General features: G+C 30.8%; 2 protein-coding genes across 3 annotated transcripts in view; both read left to right on the top strand.

Annotated features, from left to right (window-relative positions):
• The window catches only part of LOC411611 (tachykinin-like peptides receptor 99D), an 82,474-nt gene extending 57,811 nt beyond the window's left edge, over positions 1–24,663 (top strand). The window contains exons 3-7 of one of the 2 annotated variants that reach the window (XM_026445269.1): positions 13,110–13,328; positions 15,797–15,947; positions 22,081–22,277; positions 23,388–23,533; positions 24,162–24,663. In XM_026445269.1, the coding sequence (XP_026301054.1) occupies positions 13,110–13,328; positions 15,797–15,947; positions 22,081–22,277; positions 23,388–23,533; positions 24,162–24,274 (826 nt within the window). In that variant the 3' untranslated portion in view covers positions 24,275–24,663. The remainder of the gene's footprint in view (positions 1–13,109; positions 13,329–15,796; positions 15,948–22,080; positions 22,278–23,387; positions 23,534–24,161) is intronic. The other variant, NM_001327955.1, reaches the window with a different exon arrangement.
• Positions 1,556–3,859, top strand: LOC100578044 (F-box/LRR-repeat protein 7). The gene is made up of 2 exons (XM_003250253.4): positions 1,556–1,909; positions 2,008–3,859. The coding sequence occupies exon 2, from the start codon at positions 2,053–2,055 to the stop codon at positions 3,637–3,639; it is 1,587 nt and encodes a 528-aa protein (XP_003250301.2). The 5' UTR covers positions 1,556–1,909; positions 2,008–2,052; the 3' UTR covers positions 3,640–3,859.
• Positions 24,664–26,027: the final 1,364 nt, after the last annotated feature.

The following is a 26,027-nucleotide window of genomic DNA, read 5'->3' as shown; positions in this document are numbered from 1 at the left end:
ATTTGAAATCGATTATTACGTTAATACCATGGAGAAATGGGATTAAAAATAAGTTTCTTTCTTTCTTTCTTTTTAATTCCATCTTATAGATAAGACAAGAATAGACGTATCATTTATTTTACTTTCTATTTCCTTGCGAAAATAGGGCTTTCTAATATTAAATTAAATTATTCCAATACACGTATTATCAATACGATTTAGTGACAAGATTGATCAAGTATCTATCAAAATATCACTTGTTACATTATCGACAAACCTGTCGATGATATTTGAAAATCGATATAATAATGACGTTGCAACATAAGATACGTACGTTAAATTCGAGCTATATGTACACAATGTAAACAAGATGTGTAAAAGTCACCTTGATATTTTCTATTTTATCCATTTTTATCTATATCACGATTTCTTTTCTTTTTCTTTTTTCCAGAATAAAAGAACAAAAAAATAATTTTGCACACGATTTTGCGATTATTAGCCGAACGAATCGATACAATTATCGTTCCTCCCAATTTAATCCGTTCTACGAGCAACAGTGTTTATCCAATTATTATTCGTCCATTAATTCCACGTTTCTCTGGCTGTTTACACCAGAGATTAATATTACTATTATCATTATATAATATTATCGATCGATACGGCAAGCGTGTTTAGCTTATTTTTTTTTTTTCCTGATATTATTTCAAACTTTTCATTAAAATTGTAATTTTCTCGCTAAATCGACTCGCGTCGATTGTTATTCTCTCTCTCATCCTCTATTTTCTTTATAATTTTCCAGATTCTTGAATAAATTACATTCCGTCTCGCGATCCCTTCGAAACTTATTTTTCGAGATGAAACACCGAGAACAACAACGCTGCAACGCCTCGAACATTCGCTGTTTCGCGTCGTTTCACAGGCGTCCATTAATGGCTAATTTAAGAAAAGTTACAATTTCGTCCTCCTTTTGTTTACATTTTTTTCCGTAAACTTTTCTCAACTATATCCCACACAAACGGAGGATTTCTTACGTAGATATGTTTACGTGTTACGACATTCAATGTACAATGTATGAACAAATCCAGTTTACATTTATCATTACTATTATTTTTTTTAACGAATTAAAAATCGAATGGAAATGGAAAATTTGATGATCGCAGGGATAAATAAACATTTGAATACGAAGATGCTCGCGAATCGAAATTCAAACGTGAACGTACACCGCAATTCGAATTTTAATCAAAATGCCTATGGTGCTATTTCCCGACAATTGGAAAACCGATTAAAATTCCAATGCCGATGTCGCCGGTGTTGCCGGTTCGATACGTTCGATGAAAATATAACGCTGCACCGTGGATCTTAATCTCGTAGTAGCGATTCGAACGTTTTGATCGGAAAATATCCGAGGAGTGGAGCGAGAAAAATTAAGAATAATATTTTTATAAGAATAATAAAAAAAGGAAGGAAGGAATATTTTCATTTATTTTAATCCTTTATTCATTTATCGATCTTATCTTGCGTTTCTTCGATAATAAAAATACACGAGTGATTTGTAGATATTTTTTATCCCCGAGCTTTTCTAAACGTTGGCTTTTCTAAACGTTGGAAAGTTGGCGGAAATTAGGAGGAAAGGGAAACTGGACGTAGGGGTGGTGGTAGGCATTAATCATCCTAGGTTTTTCGGCCTACGTGACCAACTTTCCCTTACGAATGTCCGCTTTTGTTAACGCTTTGGTAAGAGAGAGACGGACTATGGGCTGGAAAAGGACCCCGCTGCGTACGCTAGGGGTATATATAGACGGAAAGGAGCGTTCGTGGATCATTCGTTGACTAGCATCGACGGTGATACATCACTACTACCCTACCCTTCAACACGGCCAACTTCCGACTCACCTGCGAATCCCAGAACTTCATCGACGCTTTTCTAATTGTAAGTACATCTTTTCTATTATTTAAAAAAAAAAGAAAATCTATTCTGATTCCTTCTGAAGGGGAGAAAATTTACAAAAAATTTCGATTCGCTCGTAGATATTCTACATATATACATACGTATATATATACACTCGATTGAACATGGCATCGATCGAATCTACAACGAACGGCCGCCGCCTATTCATGTCCAACGTGTCGCCGTACACGAGCAAAAGGAGATTGTTGGACATGCTGAGGCCGTACAACGCGACGAACCTCGTTATACTGAGGAAATACGCGGACAACAATCAAGCGTTCGTCACGTTCAAGACGAGGGAGGACGCCGCCAACGTGTTGAAATTGTCGCAGGAGGAAGGATTTTTCTGCGATCTAAGACGGTTGAGAATATTCGCAGCGCGTCCGAGGAGAAGCCGGGCCGAGGAAAAGGGCGGGAATTATTCGGTCGAGTTGGCGCCCGACTGCGTGGCCAACATCGCCCGGTATCTGCCGTACGCCGACAGGGCGCGCCTCGAGATGGTCTCGAGCTCTTGGAGGCAGGGTAGCCAACTGTCGCATCGCGTGGTGCGCCATCTCGAGTTCGAGGATTGGCGTTGGCCCGAGGCCGAGTACGTGACGACGAGCTTTCTCGATTGGTTGGTGAGACGGCAGGGCGATAACCTTGCGAGCGTGGTGATAAACGAGCAATGGTCGAAAAATTTAACCTCTCGAATCGTGTCTGCCATCGGTTGGAATTGTTCCCAATTGACCATGATCGATTTCACGGGGATAAGGATACGTCCTTCCTCCCTGAGAACGTTCCGATCGATGGGCGATCAATTGAAACATCTGAGTTTGGGTATGAGCGACGGTCCCATCGACGCAGAGCTTGGAAAGATATTCGACCAGTCGGTCAATCTGGAATACTTTCGCGCCGATGGGACGGATATTTACGGAAAATGTCTCACTCACTTACACCCTTACTTGGAAACGTTGATACTGAGAAATTGTTCTCACTTAGAGTCGCGGCTCGCTTCAATCACGTTGTCGAACATGAAGAGGTTACAACATCTCGAGATAATATACTGTCCCAAACTCCGAGATACCAGTATTTTGTACACCCTCATCGACACCGATATCAGTTTATTCAGGACCCTGTCTTTAGTGAAATTTCACCATTGCTCGTTTATAGAACCGAAGAAAGAGATTGGGCAGGTGCTGGTCCAAAGGCTGAGAGAGAAGTCAATACCGAAATTGTATCGGGAGTTGAGCCGATTGAGCGTCGCCTATTGCGTGTGGGTGAATTACGATTTCGTCACGGACGTCGGCCGATACATGAAGAATCTCAGCTACTTGAATCTGAGCGGTTGCAAGAGCATAAGGGACGAATGCTTGGAACCGCTCGGAAATTTGGACCAGCTCGAGATATTGGAAATAAACTGCATGCATCCCTCGGTCTCCGTCCTCTTCCTGCAATCGTTGGAATCGTTGACGGAGCTCCATTGCAGGAAGAACGTCGGAATCACCGACGAGGATATATGCGGGGTCCTGAATAACTGTTCCCAGATAGCAATCATCGACGTCGAGGGTTGCTATCACGTAGGGATTCTCAGTTTGAAGCGAGCCGCGAGAATGGCGAAAATTCGGAAAAAACTCATCCAGATGTACGTTGCCGGTACCAGGATCAAAGAATCGATGGAATACGAGAGAACCGAGTATTTGCAAGTCATTTACAAGCACAAATACTTTTGAATAGATTATAGTATTTGTATTGTGTACATAGAAAATTTATAGAGAAAATTTCAAAAATTGTACATACAAATTTTAAAAGACTGACTTTAAACATTTTTTAATTTATATTTAATCTTTTTTTAACTTTTCATTGTATGTTTGTTTGTATTGTAAGAATACAAAGATTGTACATATGGAATTGTTTGTAAAATTGTACATACAAGAATTTTAGAAGACTGATTTTAAAAATTGTAACTTTTTTTAACTAATTACTTTATATTTATTCTTTTAACTTTTCATTGTATGTTTGTATTGTAAGAAAGAAAGAAAAACGTGTGAAAAATTGTACGTACAAATTTTAAAAGACTGACTTTAAAAATTATATTTTAGCTAATTATTTTGTACATTTTAATTTCTTTTATTCTCTTCTTAATTTAATCTTTTAACTTTTCATCGTTTATATTGTAAAAAGAATAATGTAAAATATAAAAATTGTACATATGAAAATTTATATAAAATTGTATATACAAAATTTGTGAAATTTCAAAAGACTGATATTAAAAATTCTTATATTTTTTACCTAATTATTTTGTACACTTTAATTTCTTCCTCCTTTTATTTCCCCTCTTAATTTAATTTTCCAACTTTCCATCGAATACTCGTTTGTGTAAAAAGGAAAAAAGGAAAAAGAATTACGTGACGTGTGAAAATATAAAAATTGAGCGTTTTGTAAAATTTCGAATTTCTCCTTTTATTTCCCTCTTAATTTAATTTTTCCAACTTTCGAATATTCGTTAATCTTAATTAACATTAGAAATATAATCACTTAATGCGTCACGTTCAACATGGATGTCCAAAGTCAAGTCATGAAATCATCTTTCAGAAAATGGATGGAATTAATCTGTAAGAACTAAATTTAGTTCTTAATGGTTTATATATCCTCTATGGTACGATGACACGCAATGTTTAAAAACTGGTTTGTAAATAAAAGTTTGTATTTATCTTCATTCAGTTGTGCACCTTCGATTAAAATGTTTACCTCAATAACTGTAGTAGTATATATTATTCCATACAATCCATGCTTTCAATACGTATCCTTTAATTTACCTTCCATTTAAAATTAAACTCTCACGAGTCTCTATTGTGTGCTCGGATGACATTCGTTTCAAAGTGCTTCATAACGTGTACTATATATACGTGTAGTATATATATTTATACAACAAGTATCGAGGTTTATTATTAAACAAAAGATCCAAAGGACTCGAATAAATTACATTGATTGCTTCTTCCTTCGAGGGAACAATCAACTTCTATAATAGGATACGTTGTACAATTAATGATAAACAATGTATCATCTAGTTTCCCATTTTAAATGATTTTCTTTTTCTTTCACGTCTTTCTTCTTTTAAAAATAATTCAAAAGAAGAAAAAAATAGATGTAATAATGATTTCAAGAGATGTATCTGGTTTCAATAAAATTTGAATTCTAGTGTAAATAATTTCTTTCATACCTTTCTCACCTTCTTTTAAAAATAATTCCAAAAAAAGAACATATAATATAGAAGTCAAATATAGAAGTATAATAATAGTTTCATTAAAATTTGAATTGTACTGTAAATAATTTCTTTCATATCTTTTTTTAAAAATAATTCCAAAAAAAAGAATATATAATATAGAAGTCAAATATAGAAGTATAATATATATATATAATAATAATTTCAAGAAGTTTCATTAAAATTTGAATTGTAATGTAAATAATTTCTTTCATTCCTTTCTCACCTTCTTTTAAAAATAATTCCAAAAAAAGAACATATAATATAAAAGTCAAATATAGAAGTACAATAATAATTTCAAGAGGTTTCATTAAAATTTGAATTGTAGTATAAATAATTTCTTTCATACCTTCTTTTAAAAATAATTCCAAAAAAAGAACATATAATACAGAAGTCAAATATAGAAGTATAATAATAATTTCAAGAGGTTTCATTAAAATTTGAATTGTAATGTAAATAATTTCTTTCATACCTTTCTCACCTTCTTTTAAAAATAATTCCAAAAAAAAGAACATATAATATAGAAGTCAAATGATTTCAAGAGGTTTGTATAGTGCAAATAATTTCTTTCATATCTTTCTCATTTTCTTTTAAAAGTAATCCTTCCCCAAAAAAGATGTAATAATGATTTCAAAAAACGCATTGAGTTGTGATGATCATAAAAAATAGGATACAATTAGTAATAAACAACATATCATCGAGTTTTTCACGTAATTGAAATAATTGATTTCTTTCACGCCTTTCTTTTAAAAATAATTCCAAGAAAAAAAAATATCCAGTTTCATATATATAAAATTTGAAATTGCGTAAATAATTTCTCTCTTTCTCACTCTCTTTTAAAAATAATCCCCCTCCCCTCTCAAAGAAAAGAACATATGAAATATAGAGATGTAATAATGATTTCAAAAGGTATATTTGGTTTCAATAAAAATTTAGAAAGCCCATTGAATTATGGTGGTCGTAAAAAAAAATAATCCCCGGAGGGATGGTTTTATTTCTTATTTCTAAGCTCGATTCGTATAAGAGGCACGTGCGCTGCTTTTACACTAACGACAAGCGCAAACCAAGTTTACCACTTTACCTGAATTATGTGCCCTTGCAAGTTTTTCCGTGCAAGTTGCGTGATAAGAAAGTAAACGTCTGCCATAGCCACAGTTAAAAATTATCATACTTTACCTTATTTATCTCATTCCAGTATCCAATCGAGTTTCAACCAGATCAACCAGATACATCTTTTCAAATCATTATCACATCTCTGTATTTCATATATTCTTTTCTTTTATTCTTAAAAGAAGAAATCAAATTCTCCTTCGATTTAATCCCTCAAAAATTTCTTTTTAACCGAAATTTTCAACGAATTCCTCTTTCAAGATACGCTCGAACGAAGATTATTCAAAGACTATTCTTCCTCTTTCTCTTTTAATTCTGTTATTAAACGAATCGTATGTAAATAATTCGCGGAACAGTTCGAATAAATAAAGGACAAGACGAACGTAAAATGGAATAAGAGAAAGATTCACAGAGGTGGAAAATTGATCGAGCCCTTTACAGGGGAAACATAAGTGGCAATGTGCAGTTTCTTCAACACTAAATTTCAAGATGTCGCGCAACATGTAAAACATCCATCGATCCACTTTTTTGCGATCGAGAAATTTATCGATCCACTTTTTCTCCACGAAACTATCGATGCAATAACATTATCAATAGAGCTAGAAAATAAAGTAGAAAATATCGAAGGATATAGTTTTCTTGTCATTCTTTTTGCACAGAAGGAAAAAGGGACGAGAAAGATAAAGATACATAAATTTCGAATCTCGTGATTAGAGAAGAAGTTGAACAGGGAGATAAGATAAGAAGGTAAAAGTTTTTGGAAAGCGAAATTCCTTTTCCAAGAAAATACGTAAAAATTTAAAAGGAATAATTTATTTTACTTCTTGCCCAGTTTTTACCTTTATATTACCGCCATTTTATATTTTTTTTCTTCTTCTTCTGTCAAACGAATGAACGCAGTTCCTTAGAAATTTCTAACATAAAGTTGTTCACGGTTTAACCTTTTTCCTACCTGACTCAGGGGTGAAGGAAAATTCCATTGTTGTTTAGATTTCTGTGAAAGGAAAAAGAATTTTTTCTCTCTCCCTCCACGTGAACAAACTTGACAATCATTTCGAGAGGCCGAAACTGAGAGATTTCGTTTAGATAAATTTCTTTGGATTTTTTCCAAATCCTAGGATAAAACATTTTATTATTGCGTTTGGAGAAATACTTTTCATATTTAAATCCTTTACAGAATTGTACACATTGTATATAACAATACGATAATACAAATACATTCGTGTGAAGTTTGGAAGTTCAGAAATTCGTTAACATCTTATAACAACAATGTTGTTATAATGATATGATATGTGTGTATACAATAGTACAATAGAGATTATTATTATTTCCAATTCTTGGAATTTTTTTTAATCATTTCATAATTCAAATCATTTCTGGATTTATTCTATCTATACTATTACTGTCCAAATATATATAACAATACGATATATATAACAATATATATAACAATACGATAATACAAATACATTCGTGTGACGCAGAAGTTTGGAATTTCAGAAATTCGTTAACATCTTATAACAACAGTGTTGTTATAATGATATGATATGTGTGTATACAATAGTACAATAGAAATTATTATTATTTCCAATTCTTGGAATTTTTTTAATAATTCAAATCATTTCTGGATTTATTCTATCTATACTATTACTGTCCAAATATATATAACAATATGATATATATAACAATATATATAACAATACGATAATACAAATACATTCGTGTGACGCAGAAGTTTGGAATTTCAGAAATTCGTTAACATCTTATAACAACAGTGTTGTTATAATGATATGATATATACATATGTGTATACAATAGTACAATAGAGATTATTATTATTTTCAATTCTTGGAATTTTTTTAATAATTCAAATCATTTCTGGATTTATTCTATCTATACTATTACTGTCCAAATATATATAACAATATGATATATATAACAATATATATAACAATACGATAATACAAATACATTCGTGTGACGCAGAAGTTTGGAATTTCAGAAATTCGTTAACATCTTATAACAACAGTGTTGTTATAATGATATGATATATACATATGTGTATACAATAGTACAATAGAGATTATTATTATTTTCAATTCTTGGAATTTTTTTAATAATTCAAATCATTTCTGGATTTATTCTATCTATACTATTACTGTCCAAATATATATAACAATATGTATAACAATACGATAATACAAATACATTCGTGTGACGCAGAAGTTTGGAATTTCAGAAATTCGTTAACATCTTATAACAACAGTGTTGTTATAATGATATGATATATACATATGTGTATACAATAGTACAATAGAGATTATTATTATTTTCAATTCTTGGAATTTTTTAATAATTCAAATCATTTCTGGATTTATTCTATCTATACTATTACTGTCCAAATATATATAACAATATGATATATATAACAATATATATAACAATACGATAATACAAATACATTCGTGTGACGCAGAAGTTTGGAATTTCAGAAATTCGTTAACATCTTATAACAACAGTGTTGTTATAATGATATGATATGTGTGTATACAATAGTACAATAGAAATTATTATTATTTCCAATTCTTGGAATTTTTTTAATAATTCAAATCATTTCTGGATTTATTCTATCTATACTATTACTGTCCAAATATTGATATTGCATTCTTAGATCAATTACTAATATTACAAAAGATATAAATTCAGGATGATTATTCCGTTTAATCCATATATAAATGGAGCATCATTTTATTTCTTAGTTATATACATTCATATCAGACGAAATATATTTTATCGTTCATATAAATTAAATAAAGTTTGAGGTATCGGAATTATTATTCTTTTAATAATAGCAGCTGCATTTATAGGATATGTTTTACCTTGAGGACAAATATCATATTGAGGAGTTATTACTAATCCTTTATCAGCAATTCCTTATATTGGTGATACAATTGTATTGTGAATTTGAGGAGGATTCTCAATTAATAATGCTACATTAAATCGATATTTTTCATTACATTTTATTTTACCATTTTAGTTAGATTCTATTTATAGTAATTCTTCATTTATTTGCTCTACACTTAACTGGATCGTCGAATCCTCTAGGATCAAATTTTAATAACTATAAAATTTCATTTCATCCATATTTTTCGATCAAAGACCTTTTATATTATTTTATTAATTTTCAATTCCCTTATCATTTAGGAGATCCAGATTATTCATTCGTATATCTATGAATCATATCCACGAATCATTCAAATAAATTTCGAAACTCTTTTTCTTTTCGAAAAATTCCTAATTCCAATTCTTCTGGAATTTGAAATTTCTATCTCTAAAAAAAAAAGACAAAGATATATATATATATACATTGAACTCGTATGCATCTCAAAGAAAACGTTCCGTTTACAATGGATTTGACATTCAATAGGCGTAAACCTTTCGTCGTAAATATTCTATGGCGACCTAGATTCTAAAATCCGTAAAAGAATTGCTCGTACGAATTCTCTCTTTCAACGCTATCTCATTTCCAATTATAACCACTTTTATAACCACTTTTTCACACTTTTAAATCTACCTGTATCTCTTATATTGAGAAAGGAAACGAACGGAAAGGAAAAACTTTTAAAAGAAATTTTGTGAAATTTTTTAAATCGATTCTCCTGCTTTGATTAATTTGTCAAACGTTTGTTAAGAAGAAGGAGAAAAGAATGGATGTAAAAACTATGATAATTTCAACGTGGTTAACGTAGGGGAGGAGAGATTTTTATCTCGTCGCCTGGAGGAGTCTCAGGGGGGCCGAAGTAACTTTGAAGAATTTCAACGTTGGAGGAGTACGGCTCAGTAGGGAGGCGACGCCGAGTCAAATTTAAAAAGCGTGAAAGTCGTTGCAAGGGAAAAAAGCATCCCAGTTGTGCCCTTCCAACGAGATGGAATAATGGAACATCAGATAGATATTGAAAAATAGATTTTTACAAACTCCTCCTCTTCCCCACAACTCGACGATTCTGTTTCGTTATTTCGATGATGCTATTCAAATATTAAATTTGAAATTTAATAAATATTTCAATACTTTTTTTTTACCTATCTTGTGGCTATAGTTCTGTCTTTTTTTGTAAATTATGCGAACTGTGATAATACATCTTTCGATATTTCAGAAAGAAAGAAAGAAGAAATTTTTTTTATTTCATCATCCCTTCTGTTCGACAATTTCTCAAAGGAATTGGCGATGAAATTTTTGAACGAAGAGAGATAGAAGAGAGTGAAAATTTTAAAAAAATTGTAAAACATTGCATACGTGAACAGGGACCAACAGAGCAATTTTTTTTGTGCCAAAAAAAAAAAAAAAACATCGACACGTGTTGAAAATCACCCTTCCTTCGAAAAAATCCAGAATTTTTTGTTCCGTGAAATATTTACATTACACGGTTAGAAATAAAAAAGAATAAAATAAAAGTGCATACGTAATTTTCATAGAACTGTGAAAAATTCTGGGGAAAAAAAAAGAAATTCTTCGTTAATTCGGTTCGTTACAACTTTTTCAAATTAATCCAAATTCGTTAAGTCAAATTATATATGTAATTAAAAAAGAAATTTAATAATGGAAATTACTTCCATTACTAATCTTTTTACGAATTATGAAGAAAAATTTGAAAGATAATAGTCTCACTTAGAGAGGCTAATGCGTTTGGAAATGATTTATTACTGTGATACGATCATTTAAAGAATTTATGGTTATATTTAGCTCCCGTAAAATCTTATCTTGGTCACTACGCTCGTTTAAAAATAGATAAGAGATAATAAGGTATGACAAATTGTAGTAGAAAAAGGAAATTTGTCAAAATAAGATTAATAACAATTTGTGATTAAAATTATCATTACAATAAATGAAATGAAATAATAATTTCAAAATTATAAATTTTCTAATCTTCAATGATTCAATGATACTTTTTAATTTTGTCAGAAATTTCAGAATTTTCTGGAGGAATTATTAACATCAATGACAATGAATAAATCAATCAATATATCGATTAACAGTAATTGAAAAGTCCATTAACTCAAATCGTTCATTATTATACACAAGATATTCTAAAAATGTTTGCAAAACCGATTGATCTAATATTGAGATAAGATTCCTTTTTAACCAACCTTTTCCTTTCCAAAAATTTTTCTCCTTATGATTTTCTTAACGAGTTATTAACAAAAAAAGAAAGAAAACACTGGCTAATCAAATGGCGACGATAGTGTTGGGTATAAACCGCCGACGAGATACGAACAAGTCCAAACAAAGTGATTCGAGAAAAGTCTGTTCGATGTGATAAAAAAAATTATATCGAATTATCCTTTATTCAAATAAACAATGAATAAACTAATTAATCATTACTCGTAGATTAATTCATTCTTTATCATCCCCTTCCTTTTTATCAATCTCTTTTTCCTCTTCTCTTTAATTTATTAATACTTCCCTCTTTTTTCATTCCCATTCTTCCCTTATCCTTCTATGCTTCGAGGAGGGGAAGGGGAAGGAAAAATCAACGAGGAGAGAACGATAAAGAAAAGATGGAGAAGGATGAGAGGAAAATGATGAAGAATGGTAAACGACAAGAACGATAAGGATATAACAGAGAGGGAAGAGATAAAAGGAAGGGGATGATAACAAAAGAATATGATGACTCGACATAAGGGAGGGTGAAAATGACAAGAGTAGAAAGAGGATGACAAAAAGAAGAAAAAGTGATAAAGCAGGGATGAATATGACAGAGGGGATGAAAGAAAAGGAAGATGAAGAAGAAGAATTTTGCAAATAAAATGAACAATTAATTATTCTTGATAATTCCATAATTTTTCTTTTCTTTCCTTTAATTTATATTTTGAATACTTGATCGACGACACGTTATCCAATCGAGTTGGATAGAACCTTCTGCCAAATATGCTTTCCAAAACAAAACAAAAAAAAAGAAAATTCGTTTAAAAATTTCTTTAAAACACCATAAGTTTACTAAAGAATAAAATATATATACATTGAACATTCATATATATACATGTTATCCAAGTAATCACGTGTTTTTTAATAAACCCATGTTTTCCAGACATCCTATATTATCGTTTAATCTACGATCTGAAAAATGACACGTTATCCAATCGAGTTGAATAGAACTTTCTTCCAAATATGCTTTCCAAACAAAACAAAAAAAAAAAAAATTCGTTTAAAAATTTCTTTAAACCACCATAAGTTTACTAAAGAATGAAATATACAAATTAAACATTCGTACACGTTATTCAAGTAATCGCGTGTTTTTTAATAAACCCATTTTTTCCAGACATCCTATATTATCGTTTAATCTACGATCTGAAAAATGACACGTTATCCAATCGAGTTGGATAGAACCTTCTTCCAAATATGCTTTTCAAAAAAAAAAGAAAATTCGTTTAAAAATTTCTTTAAACCATAAGTTTATGAAAGAATGAAATATACATACATTGAACATTCTTACACGTTATCCAAGTAATCGTGTTTTTTAATAAACCTATGTTTTCGAGACATCCTATATTATCGTTTAATCTACGATCTGAAAAATAATTGGTAGAAACGGCGCACTAAAAAACATCGTTGTTTACGTTTCTCGGTATTAAATAACACGATACAGTAGTCTGAATGAAATCTTTCGCCCGAGGCGAAACAAACTCCAAACACCGACTCAAATCCGCGCTCAAAGAACCGAAGGAGAAATGTTCCAACTCAAGTCTATCGAATTTATTCGAATTTCTTGTCACGCATTCCCCAAAACAGGGACAAGGTATGATTATTAACGGCCTGGTATGTGTTTTCAGATACATGGCCATAATGAACCCTTTGAGGCCGCGCATGGGCAAAAGGGCGACGATTTGCATAGCCATCGTTATTTGGATCGTGGGGGCCGTGTTGTCGCTGCCGATGCTACTCTTCTACAGGACTTACACCCAGAATTTCGTGAATGGAGAAGTACGAGTTATATGCTACGGCGATTTCCCGAACAGGGATGACAATGGCCTCAGTTACGACGAATATTTGTAAGCTTGTCTTCCTTAACCCTTCCTTCATTTATCATTGATTTATAAATATAATATTCTTTATTTATTTATATATATTTTATTCGAAAGGAGGATATTCCTTTATCATTATCGATTCATAATTGCAACATTCTTTATTTATTTATGTATATTTTATTCGAAAGGAGAATATTCCTTCACTTATCATCGATTTATAATTATAATATTCTTTATTTATTTATTTATATTTTATTCGAAAGGAGAATATTCCTTCATTAACATTCTTTATTTATTTATATATATTTTATTCGAAAGGAAGATATTCCTTCATTTATCATCGATTTATAATTGCAACATTCTTTATTTATTTATTTATATTTTATTCGAAAGGAGGATATTCCTTCATTAACATTCTTTATTTATTTATTTATATATTTTATTCGAAAGGAGGATATTTCTTCATTTATCATTATCGATTCATAATTATAACATTCTTTATTTATTTATTTATATATTTTATTCGAAAGGAGGATATTTCTTCATTAACATTCTTTATTTATTTATTTATATATTTTATTCGAAAGGAGGATATTTCTTCATTTATCATTATCGATTTATAATTACATAACATTCTTTATTTATTTATTTATATTTTATTCGAAAGGAGGATATTTCTTCATTTATCATCGATTTATAATTGCAACATTCTTTATTTATTTATATATTTTATTCGAAAGGAGGATATTTCTTCACTTATCATTATCGATTCATAATTGCAACATTCTTTATTTATTTATATATATTTTATTCGAAAGGAGGATGTTCCTTCACTTATCATCGATTTATAATCATAACATTCTTTATTTATTTATATATATTTTATTCAAAAGGAGGATATTCCTTCATTTATCATCGATTTATAATTGCAACATTCTTTATTTATTTATATATTTTATTCGAAAGGAGGATATTCCTTCATTTATCATTATCGATTCATAATTATAATATTCTTTATTTATATATATATTTTATTCGAAAGGAGGATATGTTATTCTCCGTATAAACGTGTTGTCAACAAATTTCTCGTCTCGAGAAGGAGGAGATTTAATCAATCAATGTTGAGCGATATCGAATATTCCCGCATTGAACTTGTAACTATGGTTCGCTACGTTTAAGCCACAATTAACGACAAATTTTACGATGAAATACTCGTTGACGTGAATCTCGTTTATAGAGGACCCAGTTTTAATTGCATCTTCCTCGCCAGAGGAACTAATAATACTGTCTTGTTTTAACGAATCGCTGCTAATGATTACTTTTTTCTTTTTTTTTTTCTTCGCTTTATCGTTTCGAGAGACAGAGTAACTTGTCTTCTTTGAACGGGATTAATTCCTGTGAAATGAAGTTCCTTGAATTACTTCTCACGTGTATATATATATATCTAAGAAATATATATATGTATTTTATCATTTCTTTTGAAATAGGTGATATCGCGTTAAATGTCGTTTTTCTTCCCAAAACTTGACTAAAATCTATCCTTTCTTCCTAGGTTTAGAATCTATTTTTACTTCTCCGTTACAATGTTCCAATGTTAGAGGATAGAAAAAATGAAAAATGGAGGCAGATATAGATATCTATTATCAGCTATTAATAGTGGAAGGGTATTTTTATTGAGGCTTTTATTTTTGTTATTTGCAAGCACGTTTTCTTTCTCCATATAACACGATATTCTAAGTTCTGACAGAGCATCGAGGTATCCTTTTAAAAGTTTCTTTAAAAATAACTAATATATGGTTCTTTTTTTAATATATTCATTCAAAAATTTTGTATCCAATTCGAAATTCAAATTGTGTAAGAATAATGTAAACATTCAAAACGCAAACTATATTTTAGAGATGAGAATTAATTATGAAAATTTACAATTTTCTTAATTAATTAATCCAATCAAGTTGGAAATACGATAGTACCTTCTGCCAAATATGCTTTCCAAGCAAAAGAAAAAGAAAGATTCGTTTAAAAATTTAAAGCACCATAAGTTTAGGAAAGAATATATACATTGAACATTTCCTTAAAAATAGCTATACATGATTTTTTTTAATATATTCACTTAAAAATCTTGTGTTCAACTCCAAATTCAAATTGTATAAAAATAATGTAAACATTCAAAACGCAAACTGTATTTTAGAGATGAGGAAAATTTACAATTTTTAGGAATTTAAATAAAAATCATGGCCAATTGTTACATTTAATTAATAATCCAATCGAGTTGGAAATACGATAGAATTTTCTGCCAAATATGCTTTCCAAGCAAAAAAAGAAGAAAATTCGTTTAAAAATTTCTTTAAACCATCATAAGTTTACGAAAGAACGAAATATACATACATTGAACATTCGTACTTTTCCTCTTTTCTCCTCCTCTCGTTCGCACTTTTTCTTTTTTCTCTTATTTGTTCAGGATCAACACTCGAATTCTCCCCTTCTCCTTCCAGGTACAACGTGATCTTCATGGTGTTGACGTACGTTCTACCAATTGGATCGATGACATTCACGTACGCAAGGATCGGTTTGGAGCTGTGGGGCTCGCAAAGCATCGGCGAAAATACCGCGGGCCAATTGGAGGGTATAAGGAGCAAACGAAGGGTGAGCAGTTGAAATATTTCTCCGATGAATATAAATAAATTTCAATATAATAAATGAAATGCTTGCTCGATGAAACGATAAACTTTCCTTTCTTTTTATAAGACGAATCATAATATAAACTCGATTAATTGACTTTTGAACCCAATTTTCATATTCACACTCTTTGATGACGAAAATGAAAATAGGCGATTCGAATTAACGATGTTAAAATTACGAATGTAATGTCACGTTAAATCATATTTTAAAGAGATAAAAGAATGGACGACGAGGAGAGTATAAAAAAAAAAAGAGAGAGAGAGAGATATTGGCGAAGAATTGAACTCCACTCGAATCCAGTTGAAGTTGAAGTTTTTGCACGGCCATTATTTTCCACTGCATGAGCGTTCACCCGTTATCGGCCAACAAAATTGCCTTTCATTTATTCCCCCAACGCGACGGTTGTTTCGTTATTAATCCCACGTTTCGTTATTAAACCGCGATATGATTTCATGCACTTGTTTACAACATGTTGTTTCCCGTTGTAATTGCAACTCGAGGTTGCAATGAAGAGCCGATGATATAGGGCCTGATAAATCGGTTAAAATACCTTCTTTCTTTCTTTCTTTCTTTTCGACGATGACAATTTTTGAGGCGAGCGATCGAAAAATTGCAGAACGAATTTTTAATCGAACGTTCGATCTTCGTAAAAGTAATCCAATTCTTGTGTAATTACGTATTGCATTGGATATATTTCAAAATTTCCTGATATTTAATATACATTCTCTTTCTTTCTTCGAGAATAATTATTTTCAATGTGGAACCGTTTCTAAAATTTCTAAAAACAAATTGTAATCTTTATTGTTCGATAATTTTAATTTAAACGTAATCTTACTTATTTCTTTTTGAAATTAATCAATTCAAGCTTAAACGATTAATTAGAAAATCTAAATGTAATTAGAAATGTATGTAAATACTTTGTAAAAGAATATTTATAATAATAAATAAATATGTTCAATACAACAATTGATCAAGAAGGGATTAATAATTCATTGGACTTGGAAAGGAAGGATTGAAGATAAATTTCCAAATTTCTTTAATACGTGAAGCATATGTATTGCATTCAAATTTTAATTTAAACGAAACCTTATTTCTTTTTAAAATTAATTAATTGATATTCAAGTTTAAACGATTAGTTAGAAAATCTAAATGTAATTAGAAATGTAAATATTTTATAAAAGAATATTTATAGTAAAAATATGTTCAATACAACAAATGATCAAGAAGGGATTAATAATTCATTGGACTTGGAAAGGAAGAATTGAAGATAAATTTCCAAATTTCTTTAATACATGAAACATATGCATTGCATTCGTGACAAGGGACGCCATTTTAATTTAAACGAAACCTTACTTATTTCTTTTTAAAGTTAATCTTTTAAAATTGATATTCAAGTTTAAACGATTAGTTAGAAAATCTAAATGTAATTAGAAATGTATGTAAATACTTTGTAAAAGAATATTTATAATAATAAATAAAAATATGTTCAATACAACAACTGATCAAGAAAAGATTAATAATGCGTTCATTGGATTTGGAAAGGAAGGATTGAAGATAAATTTCCAAATTTCTTTAATATGTGAAACATATATTCGTGACGCCATTTTAATTTAAACTAAATCTTATTTATTTCTTTTTAAAATTAATCAATTGATATTCAAGTTTAAACGATTAGAAAATCTAAATGTAATTAGAAATATACGTAAATACTTTATAAAAGAATATTTATAATAAAAGTATGTTTAATTCACTGCAACAACTGATCAAGAAAGAATTAATAATGCGTTCATTGGACTTGGAAAGAAAGGATTGAAGATAAATTTCCAAATTTCTTTAATACGTGAAGCATACGTGACGCCATCTTGAAAATGGATAAAGAAAGAGAAACGGTTTGCAGACATACTGTTCCTTTTCTTACGTTTACTTTATGGAAATTGCATTGCTGCGTCTCGATCGTTCAATCCGGGGACACCCCGTACGTATAAAATTCACGATAAATTCCTCGAACACGTTTAACGAAATTCAATTACGATACATTTAAAATAGCAGCATCTTGGATGCTGTGTAATAGCGCTCGTATTTAAAACCGTAAATCCGAGATCGTTTTATCGTTTTAGAGAGGAGAGAATATTCTTCCTTCGGGAAGAGGATCGAATTATCTTCTTCAAACATTTCTTTTCTTTTCTTTTTTTTTTCACGATTATAGATCGATTCAAGCAGACATCTTTTCGTTCCATTGACGATGCTTGGAAAAAAAAATATATTCTATAAATAATAATAAACAATATTTCGGATTAATTGGTGGATTAACAGGAATTATATTATCAAATTCTTCAATTGATATTATTCTTCATGATACATATTATGTTGTTGGACATTTTCACTATGTTCTTTCAATAGGAGCAGTATTTGCAATTATTTCAAGATTTATTCATTGATACCCATTAATTACTGGATTACTATTAAATATTAAATGACTAAAAATCCAATTTATTGTAATATTTATTGGAGTAAATTTAACTTTCTTTCCTCAACACTTTTTAGGTTTAATATCAATACCACGACGTTACTCAGATTATCCAGATTCTTGTTACTGTTGAAATTCAATTTCATCAATAGGATCAATAATTTCATTAAATAGAATAATTTTTTTAATTTTTATTATTTTAGAAAGATTAATTTCTAAACGAATGATATTATTTAAATTTAACCAATCATCCCTTGAATGATTAAATTTTTATCCACCTTTAATTAAGAGACAGTTTTACGTTAGTTCTCGGTATAATGATGGTTGGCTCGTGTGCCAAGTAACCTAAATACGAGCCATCGATTACTGTATAATACAATTTATAGAATGGTATATCGCTATAAATTAATTCTGGAAACCGCCCATAGGATATTTGGCTCGACCCATTTGATTCTAACGTTTCGATCTCGAAACGAATTTTTCATCTCTTTGATTATTTTTCGAAAATAATTAAGATTAAGAAATCGAATCTTATCGAATCATTTCGAGTTAAATTTCTTCCATTTCATCCTTTCAAATATTTCCAATTCTCTGTAAAAGATGTGAGAGAAGAGAGAAAGAGTGAACATTATTTCCTCTATATTTTGGTCGTTTGCCAAACGAGAAAAAGGTAAAAATCAACGATTTTTCGATTCCTTCCAATTTTCCTTGGACTCTTCGTTTCCTTGGAGAAGAATCGTTCAATCATTCGAAATCAACCGTCCCAAATTAATCTTTTGAGTCTGTAAAATAAAAGTTCAAAATCGCAAAAATCGAATTTAATATTTCAACAGATTCCTTTTCGGGATATTTCTCTCTCGACGAAATTCAAAACTCGTTCGATAATCGTAAGATTGTACTTTTAAACGCGGACAGAGATACGTCCAGGTTCAGTCAGACACGTGAAATTATGTGATATTTGCACATAGGCGGAAACACAACACACTGGGCTGGGTTAAACCTATAATTTCTAATTTCGCATTTGCCACGCCATTTGCCACGCCTTTCTCATAAACTAAATTCACTCGTGCAACATCGCAATTGGTAATTGGCCGATTCCTCGATGTTTTTCGTCTTAATCTTGGCGTGCAATGCACGTTGAAGGTAATAAAAAATGAAGGTCAACGAAAGATCAGCCAGTCGATCCAATGAAAAAAATTCTCTCACAAAATTCAAAGAGATTTTTAACAACGCAGAAGCGAGAACATGATTAAAATTTCACAGAAAAAATTTTTTTTGAAAAAATTTTTTCCTGTATACAAATATAAAGATTTCGCGTAATTTCGACGGATTGTTTTTGAAACGAGAAAAGTTTTTCGTCCATGTCCTTTTAATCCTCCCTTATACGACGTCCAAATGATCTCTATATAAATTTTTATATACCAAGTTATTCGCCATGTTACAATTTTATAACTTAGAGATAGATTATTATCCTCGGGGAAGAAGGAAAATTGGACTTTGAAATTTTATTAAATTATTATTATTATTATTATTATAATTTGATCATAATTTTTTTCAAATATCCGAAATGTTAATTTTTATAAAAGAAGAATTTCAAAACTGACGTTTTACTTCAAATTTCTCGTAACAATTTAATCATTCTTCCGTGTTCCGAGAAGATATTTTTTTTTTTTTCTTTTTTAAAGCTGAGTGCCAGTATTTTTCAACGCGTGTTTTTTCTTTTAGACGGAAGTTTCCCTCTGAAGGCAACACCTGCTTGCTCTTGATGCAACTTCTCTGTCCGATAGTTCTCGTATGGGTGTATAATGTATCCCTGGGAGAACGAAAGATAATTTTCAAAGGGGCGAAAATATTTGGAAAAAGAATTCTTCTCGAGGGAGGGGGAGGGAAAAGCGAAGGATTTTCCTCGAAAAATGTTTCCTCTCTATTAAATTTCCCATAGATAATCACGAAATGTGCGTGCATATCTTAGAGTCTTATGGATAAAACGAAATTTTCGTTAAATCTCGCGATTTTCAATTTCACGTATCATATTTCGAAATAATTTTTAAACTCTTTATCCTGTAAAATCTCTAAAAATAATAATTATTGCGAAAATAAATTTTTAAATTTCACATATTATTATTTTTCAAAATAATTTCTAAAAACCTTTTTCTCCCTTTCCCCTGTAAATTTCTAAAAATAATAATTATTGCGAAAATAAATTTTTCTTTCCGAAGCCAAGATTCGAGCAGAAGAAAGAGAGAGAGAAAGAGAGTCAGTCAAGCGATCGTTTAATTAAATGAACGCGACGAGCGGGAAAAAAGGCAAGAGAGGAAATAGCGTTGCATAGGGATACCTTCTTCTTCTCCAAGTGGTCCTATTGGATTTCGATTAACCGACAAAGAAGAGTCTCGTTTCCTTCCGTACCTCTCGTCGGTAACAATGTTCCACTATGGCCTGGCCCTCGGCAACGACCGATAAGGAGATACATTCAGGAAAAGAAAAATCGTGGGCGGTGGATTGGACCTCGAGAAATCGACCTCCCTTCCCCACGCGCCAAATTAAAAAGCGCGTCGCCTCGATTAAAGAAGCAAGGAAATGATAAAACGTAACGCGAGAAATAGTGCTAATCGAGGGGAAGGGAGAATGGCCGAGCCGCGCGCGAAAAATTATCGATCGATCAACGAATGGACAGCGAGACTCGCGTTGTTGCGTGTGACTCCGTATAAATTTCTAAACAACTCATTTCAGATAAAAATCCAAATGATGAGATAAGTTAAACAAATGCAGATTCTCGATCGAGTGATACATCTTCTCGTGAAGTAGGAATGTGAAATCGTAATCCCTGGAAGTTTTAAGTTACGCGAATAAAACATGCGATAGATGGTGTTGAGATTCTACTTTCGGAGTTGAATCGCTTGAATGAACGTTGGTGTAACGGCGCTCGTCCCGTGACGCGTATAATAATGGCACAATGATACAATTTCATAGGCGAGTGGCTTCGTAAAGTGGGGTCGGACAATGACGAGTTAAATTCCGAACTTCAAGATGGAGTTCAAGCGCGGTTGTCAAACTTTGGACAACGGTGGACACACGATTTCCCCTTTCTGCTCTTCAAACTTTTCGCCAGCTGTCGAAAATTGTTTAAGCGGCTTTAACGCCGAAAGAGGTTACGCCGAAAGGTTTCGTCGGTAATTGCTTTATACAGTTCGAGCGAATTTCTTCCCCCTACTCTTCGTTTTTACGACGTTTTTATGGGCGTGGATAGATAAGAATCGCGGAGGGCAATTAAACGGGCATTTCGTGTCAAGATTATCGCGGTGTAAATTATATTACGAGCGTAAAAAAAAATGTGTATATCCTTTTATCTAAGAAAAGAATCTAGATTAAATTCGTTCACGGAAAAGATGTAATTCCACTTTGGGTAATAATAGCTGTATTTTAATAGCCGCGAGTAAAAGTATTAGAATTTAAGGGAATTGACTTTCGAAAAGGAATATTCCATCACTTTATGGATTTTTCCCTTTCATTTTCCTATTTTTATGTATATTTCAATTACACATTTTTTTTTAATAATTTCCTTCGATTAATTTCGATTGAAAAAAAAAAAACACAAGACTTAAAAAATATGAACAATTTTTTTTTCAGGTGGTAAAAATGATGATCGTGGTGGTATTAATATTTGCTATATGCTGGTTACCTTTTCACGTGTACTTCATCATAACGTCGTATTTTCCGGAGGTTACGAACGAATCGTACATCCAAGAAGTTTTCTTGGGCATTTACTGGCTTGCGATGTCTAACAGCATGTATAATCCCATAATCTACTGTTGGATGAACTCCAGGTAAAATATTACTTTACGAAACATCGCGTAAGTACCTTTAAGTAAATATGAATTAATCGAAAAATTTCTTAGGTATTCAGGATGATTTTCGATAAAATTTCACTTTGGTCGAAAAAAATGATCGGTCTAATTTTCCTCGTTGCACGTATAAATTCGTTTTTAATAATTACGTCGATCAAAAGTGCAAAACATTTTAATTGTTATCCGATAATTTAACAGTTAAAAGTTAATTAACTTAAGTTTTCAATTAGTATAATAATTTTGGATAGAAATTTTATTGATTTCGATATCATAAGTTTAAATTAGAACTTTAAGGTTAATTTTCACTCGCTATTTACGCGTGTAAACACGTATGCGCGATACGTATATTTAAAATTGATTTATTATCATTCGATTTAAAAAAAGGAATAATTTTAAACTTTATCGAAAAATCCATAGTATATCCATCGTAAAATATAAATTTTAATTGCGGTTTGATTGATACGATATATACATATATGTGTATATACGTATATATATATATATATATCAAAAAACCGCACGAACCGTCGAAGACAAATCCAGACAACATTGTTCGTCCCACAAACTGAATGAAACGGGTGCCAGGTGATTGATTTGAAAATAGCCATTTACCAGAATCCCTTTACACGTCATACACAGGAATTGTTTCGGTGAAATTCTAGCGGTGCACACCGGTATCATCGTCTCGTACCAAACAACTAAAATACTACTGTCCGTAACGAACAATTTCCTCACAATAGGCCAATGGTTCTCGTCCTACAACACTCGTTCGCCTATACTCACGAAAAAACAAAAAAAAAAAAAAAAAAGGGGGAAAGAAAAAGAAAAACGAAAAAAAAAAAAAACTCTTTCACTTTCCAATAAAATATTACCTACCCGTTTGAAATGTACCGTTTCCCCATCGATAGTTTTATTCCCTCGAAAAGCTACGAGTTTAGATTAAACCACTGTCTCGAATCCAATTTCTACGAGAATTTTTTCAATCACGAGAAATATAAAAAGCGTCTAAAATTGGAACAATGAAAATTCGTTTTCGCTGAATTTGATCAATAATAATTAAACGAAATCTTTTTCTCGATGTTTCGACAGATTTCGACGCGGATTCGCCCATTTTTTCTCGTGGTGCCCTATGGTGAAAGTTCCGCCCGAGCCCTCGTTATCACGATCGGAGGCGTTAACGTCGCGATACAGTTGCACAGGAAGTCCCCAGACCAACACAAGGATATCACGCAACGGTACGTCCTCGTCCACGTCTTTGGAAAGCACTTGCACAACAACGGCATCTACGAGCGAGTCACGATTCGAGCACGATGACGCCCCCACGGACGCGCAAAATTCTTACATAGATTTGCACGATCTCGCCACCGCCAATGCCAAAGCCATTGAATCGCGTGACGAAATAGAGTAACGAAATTGACACGACGACTCTGAAAATTGATTCGTTCGGTAACAGGTAGCTTTTAACAACTTTATTACGCTACGAACGAATCGAGAAGAAGAAAAAAAAACGTCTCTCGATCGGTATTTTCGCGCTAGCTCGATCGATAAGAAAGAAATCATTACAAAGCGTATTACCAACGTATATTACCATATAAACTATATTATTCGTATATGCGTTTCATCGTGATAGATAAATTTATAAAGTAGAAAATCAACTTTTGCACACATGCAATATGTCTTTGTATTAATTAATGCCTGATCTATGTATTTAGAATTCTTATTTATAAATCCTAAATAACGGGAAGAATTAGTTCCTATTGAAATTCTAAAATACAATTTTATTGTATCATTAGAAATGTAAAAAGAAAAAAACTATATTATTAATAATCGATACAAACAAGATCGATTTTTAATTTTTAATAGGTACACCACGAATACATATGTGTCTACGATCGAGAGGGGGAAACGATCGATTTTTGGGCGAGCATCGAGGAAGGAAGTGGAAAACCTCGCAAACTACGGGTCACGTGTCTTGACAGGAAGAAGAAAGCCCTCAGCAACGAGTACATACTTGGATATAAGAATACATATCCATAAGAAGTCGACCTCTTCGAGATTCATCGCGAATGAAACAGGAAGGGATTGAGAGGAGCCGATAAATTCTAGATCTTTTACGCACGCAAACCTGTTATGATCAAATCAGACCAGAAAGCTCAAATAATTGTTCACTATGTTCAATAGAAACTATCCGCTATTAGAATAAATATTTCCGTTTCGATGTAAACTACGCTGAATCGAGCTTCAACGCGACGACGAGAATCGAAGAATTCGTAAAAAAAATGATCTTTCTCAATTTTTGTCTTTGTTCAAAAGAATAAATAAATAGTTTTGTATTTTTATTTTTTATCGATAGATTTGATAAATAAAAATTCTTTTAAAAACTATTAATTTTACGAACTATTATACCATTGTGATAATTATATTGCCAAACAAATTATAAAATTATGCACTTCATGATTCTAACAAGAATCTTCTTATTTAGAAGATTTTTTGTTTGGAATGTGATCAAACTTTGTTTCATATATTTAACTGAATGAAAAAGTAAAATATAATTTTTATTTATTTTTTTGTATTATTATAGCGCAATATAAGAAGATGAAAAGTTAATTTTATATTAAAATACACTTATAAATACGTTATATTATATACAAGTTAAATTGTTTAATGTATGTATGTATAAAAATTAACGGACCAATAATCTACCTACTGCTATCTGCATACATTTATGAAAAAGTTTCCTTTTTCTAACAAAGATAGAATCTTAATGAGAAATTTATAAGGACATAGATCATGATATAATAGTTTAATGTGTGCAGTTTTGTAAAACATAAACTGCTTAATTAATTCTTCCTAATACTAAGTGTTCCTACTGTGTATTGGTATGATAAATCTAATAGGAAAGAATACTAATTTTCATCGAACGAAAATGTTTTCTATTTCACAAGATAGTTTCTTTAAAAATAAAAAATCTATATTCTTAATGAAATTTTGCTACTTAAATAAGCTTGTATCTTGTTTGATTTCGCTCAAATATTATTGTTTAAAAAAAAAAAAAATAACGAAAAATATAATTAATATAATATTATATTATAATTAATAAAAAAAAATGGATAATCTTTCTATTACAATTTAAAAATAGTTATGATAAACATTTTCGTTCTAAAAATAAACAAATGTATTTGTGAATAAATGAATAATTTATGGAATAATTATTTTATTGAAAATATATTTACTTAATTGTTTGTATAATCTGATTTGTATCTTAATATTTAATTTATCAATAATATTTATAATTTTTTTTTCAATTTTCAAAGAAATATAATAAAATTCTTAAAATTTTTGAGCGAAAGTGTATATTTACTTTGGTTGTCTATACCATATATTTATTTAAATAAATTGTTATAATATAAAATGTTAATAATAAAATATATCGTGGAAATTAATCATTAATGTTACGATTTTTTGTAAAAATAAATTTAATTTAATATGTATAATATTTTAATACGAAAATTATTATTTTTTTTTTTTTTGATTGAAAAAGAAATAATGTATATTTAATACTGACAATATTTTGCAAATGTTGTTCGATTATTACATTTAATTTATGTACTTATATCAAACAAAAGAAATAGAAATTTTTTTTTTTTAAATTGGCCAAACTGAAAACAATTTAATTGAATCAATAATTATTTGGATATTAATCGATATTATTTTCCATTGTAACGCTAT

This window comes from Apis mellifera, linkage group LG15, assembly GCF_003254395.2.
Source record: "Apis mellifera strain DH4 linkage group LG15, Amel_HAv3.1, whole genome shotgun sequence".
NCBI classification, from domain to species: Eukaryota; Metazoa; Arthropoda; class Insecta; order Hymenoptera; family Apidae; genus Apis; species Apis mellifera.
This window is presented reverse-complemented; position numbering and strand designations above follow the sequence as displayed.

Bases quoted from the DNA above. Each gene is read 5' to 3' on its own strand.
- LOC100578044 (XM_003250253.4), top strand. From the start codon at position 2,053: ATGGCATCGATCGAATCTACAACGAACGGCCGCCGCCTATTCATGTCC.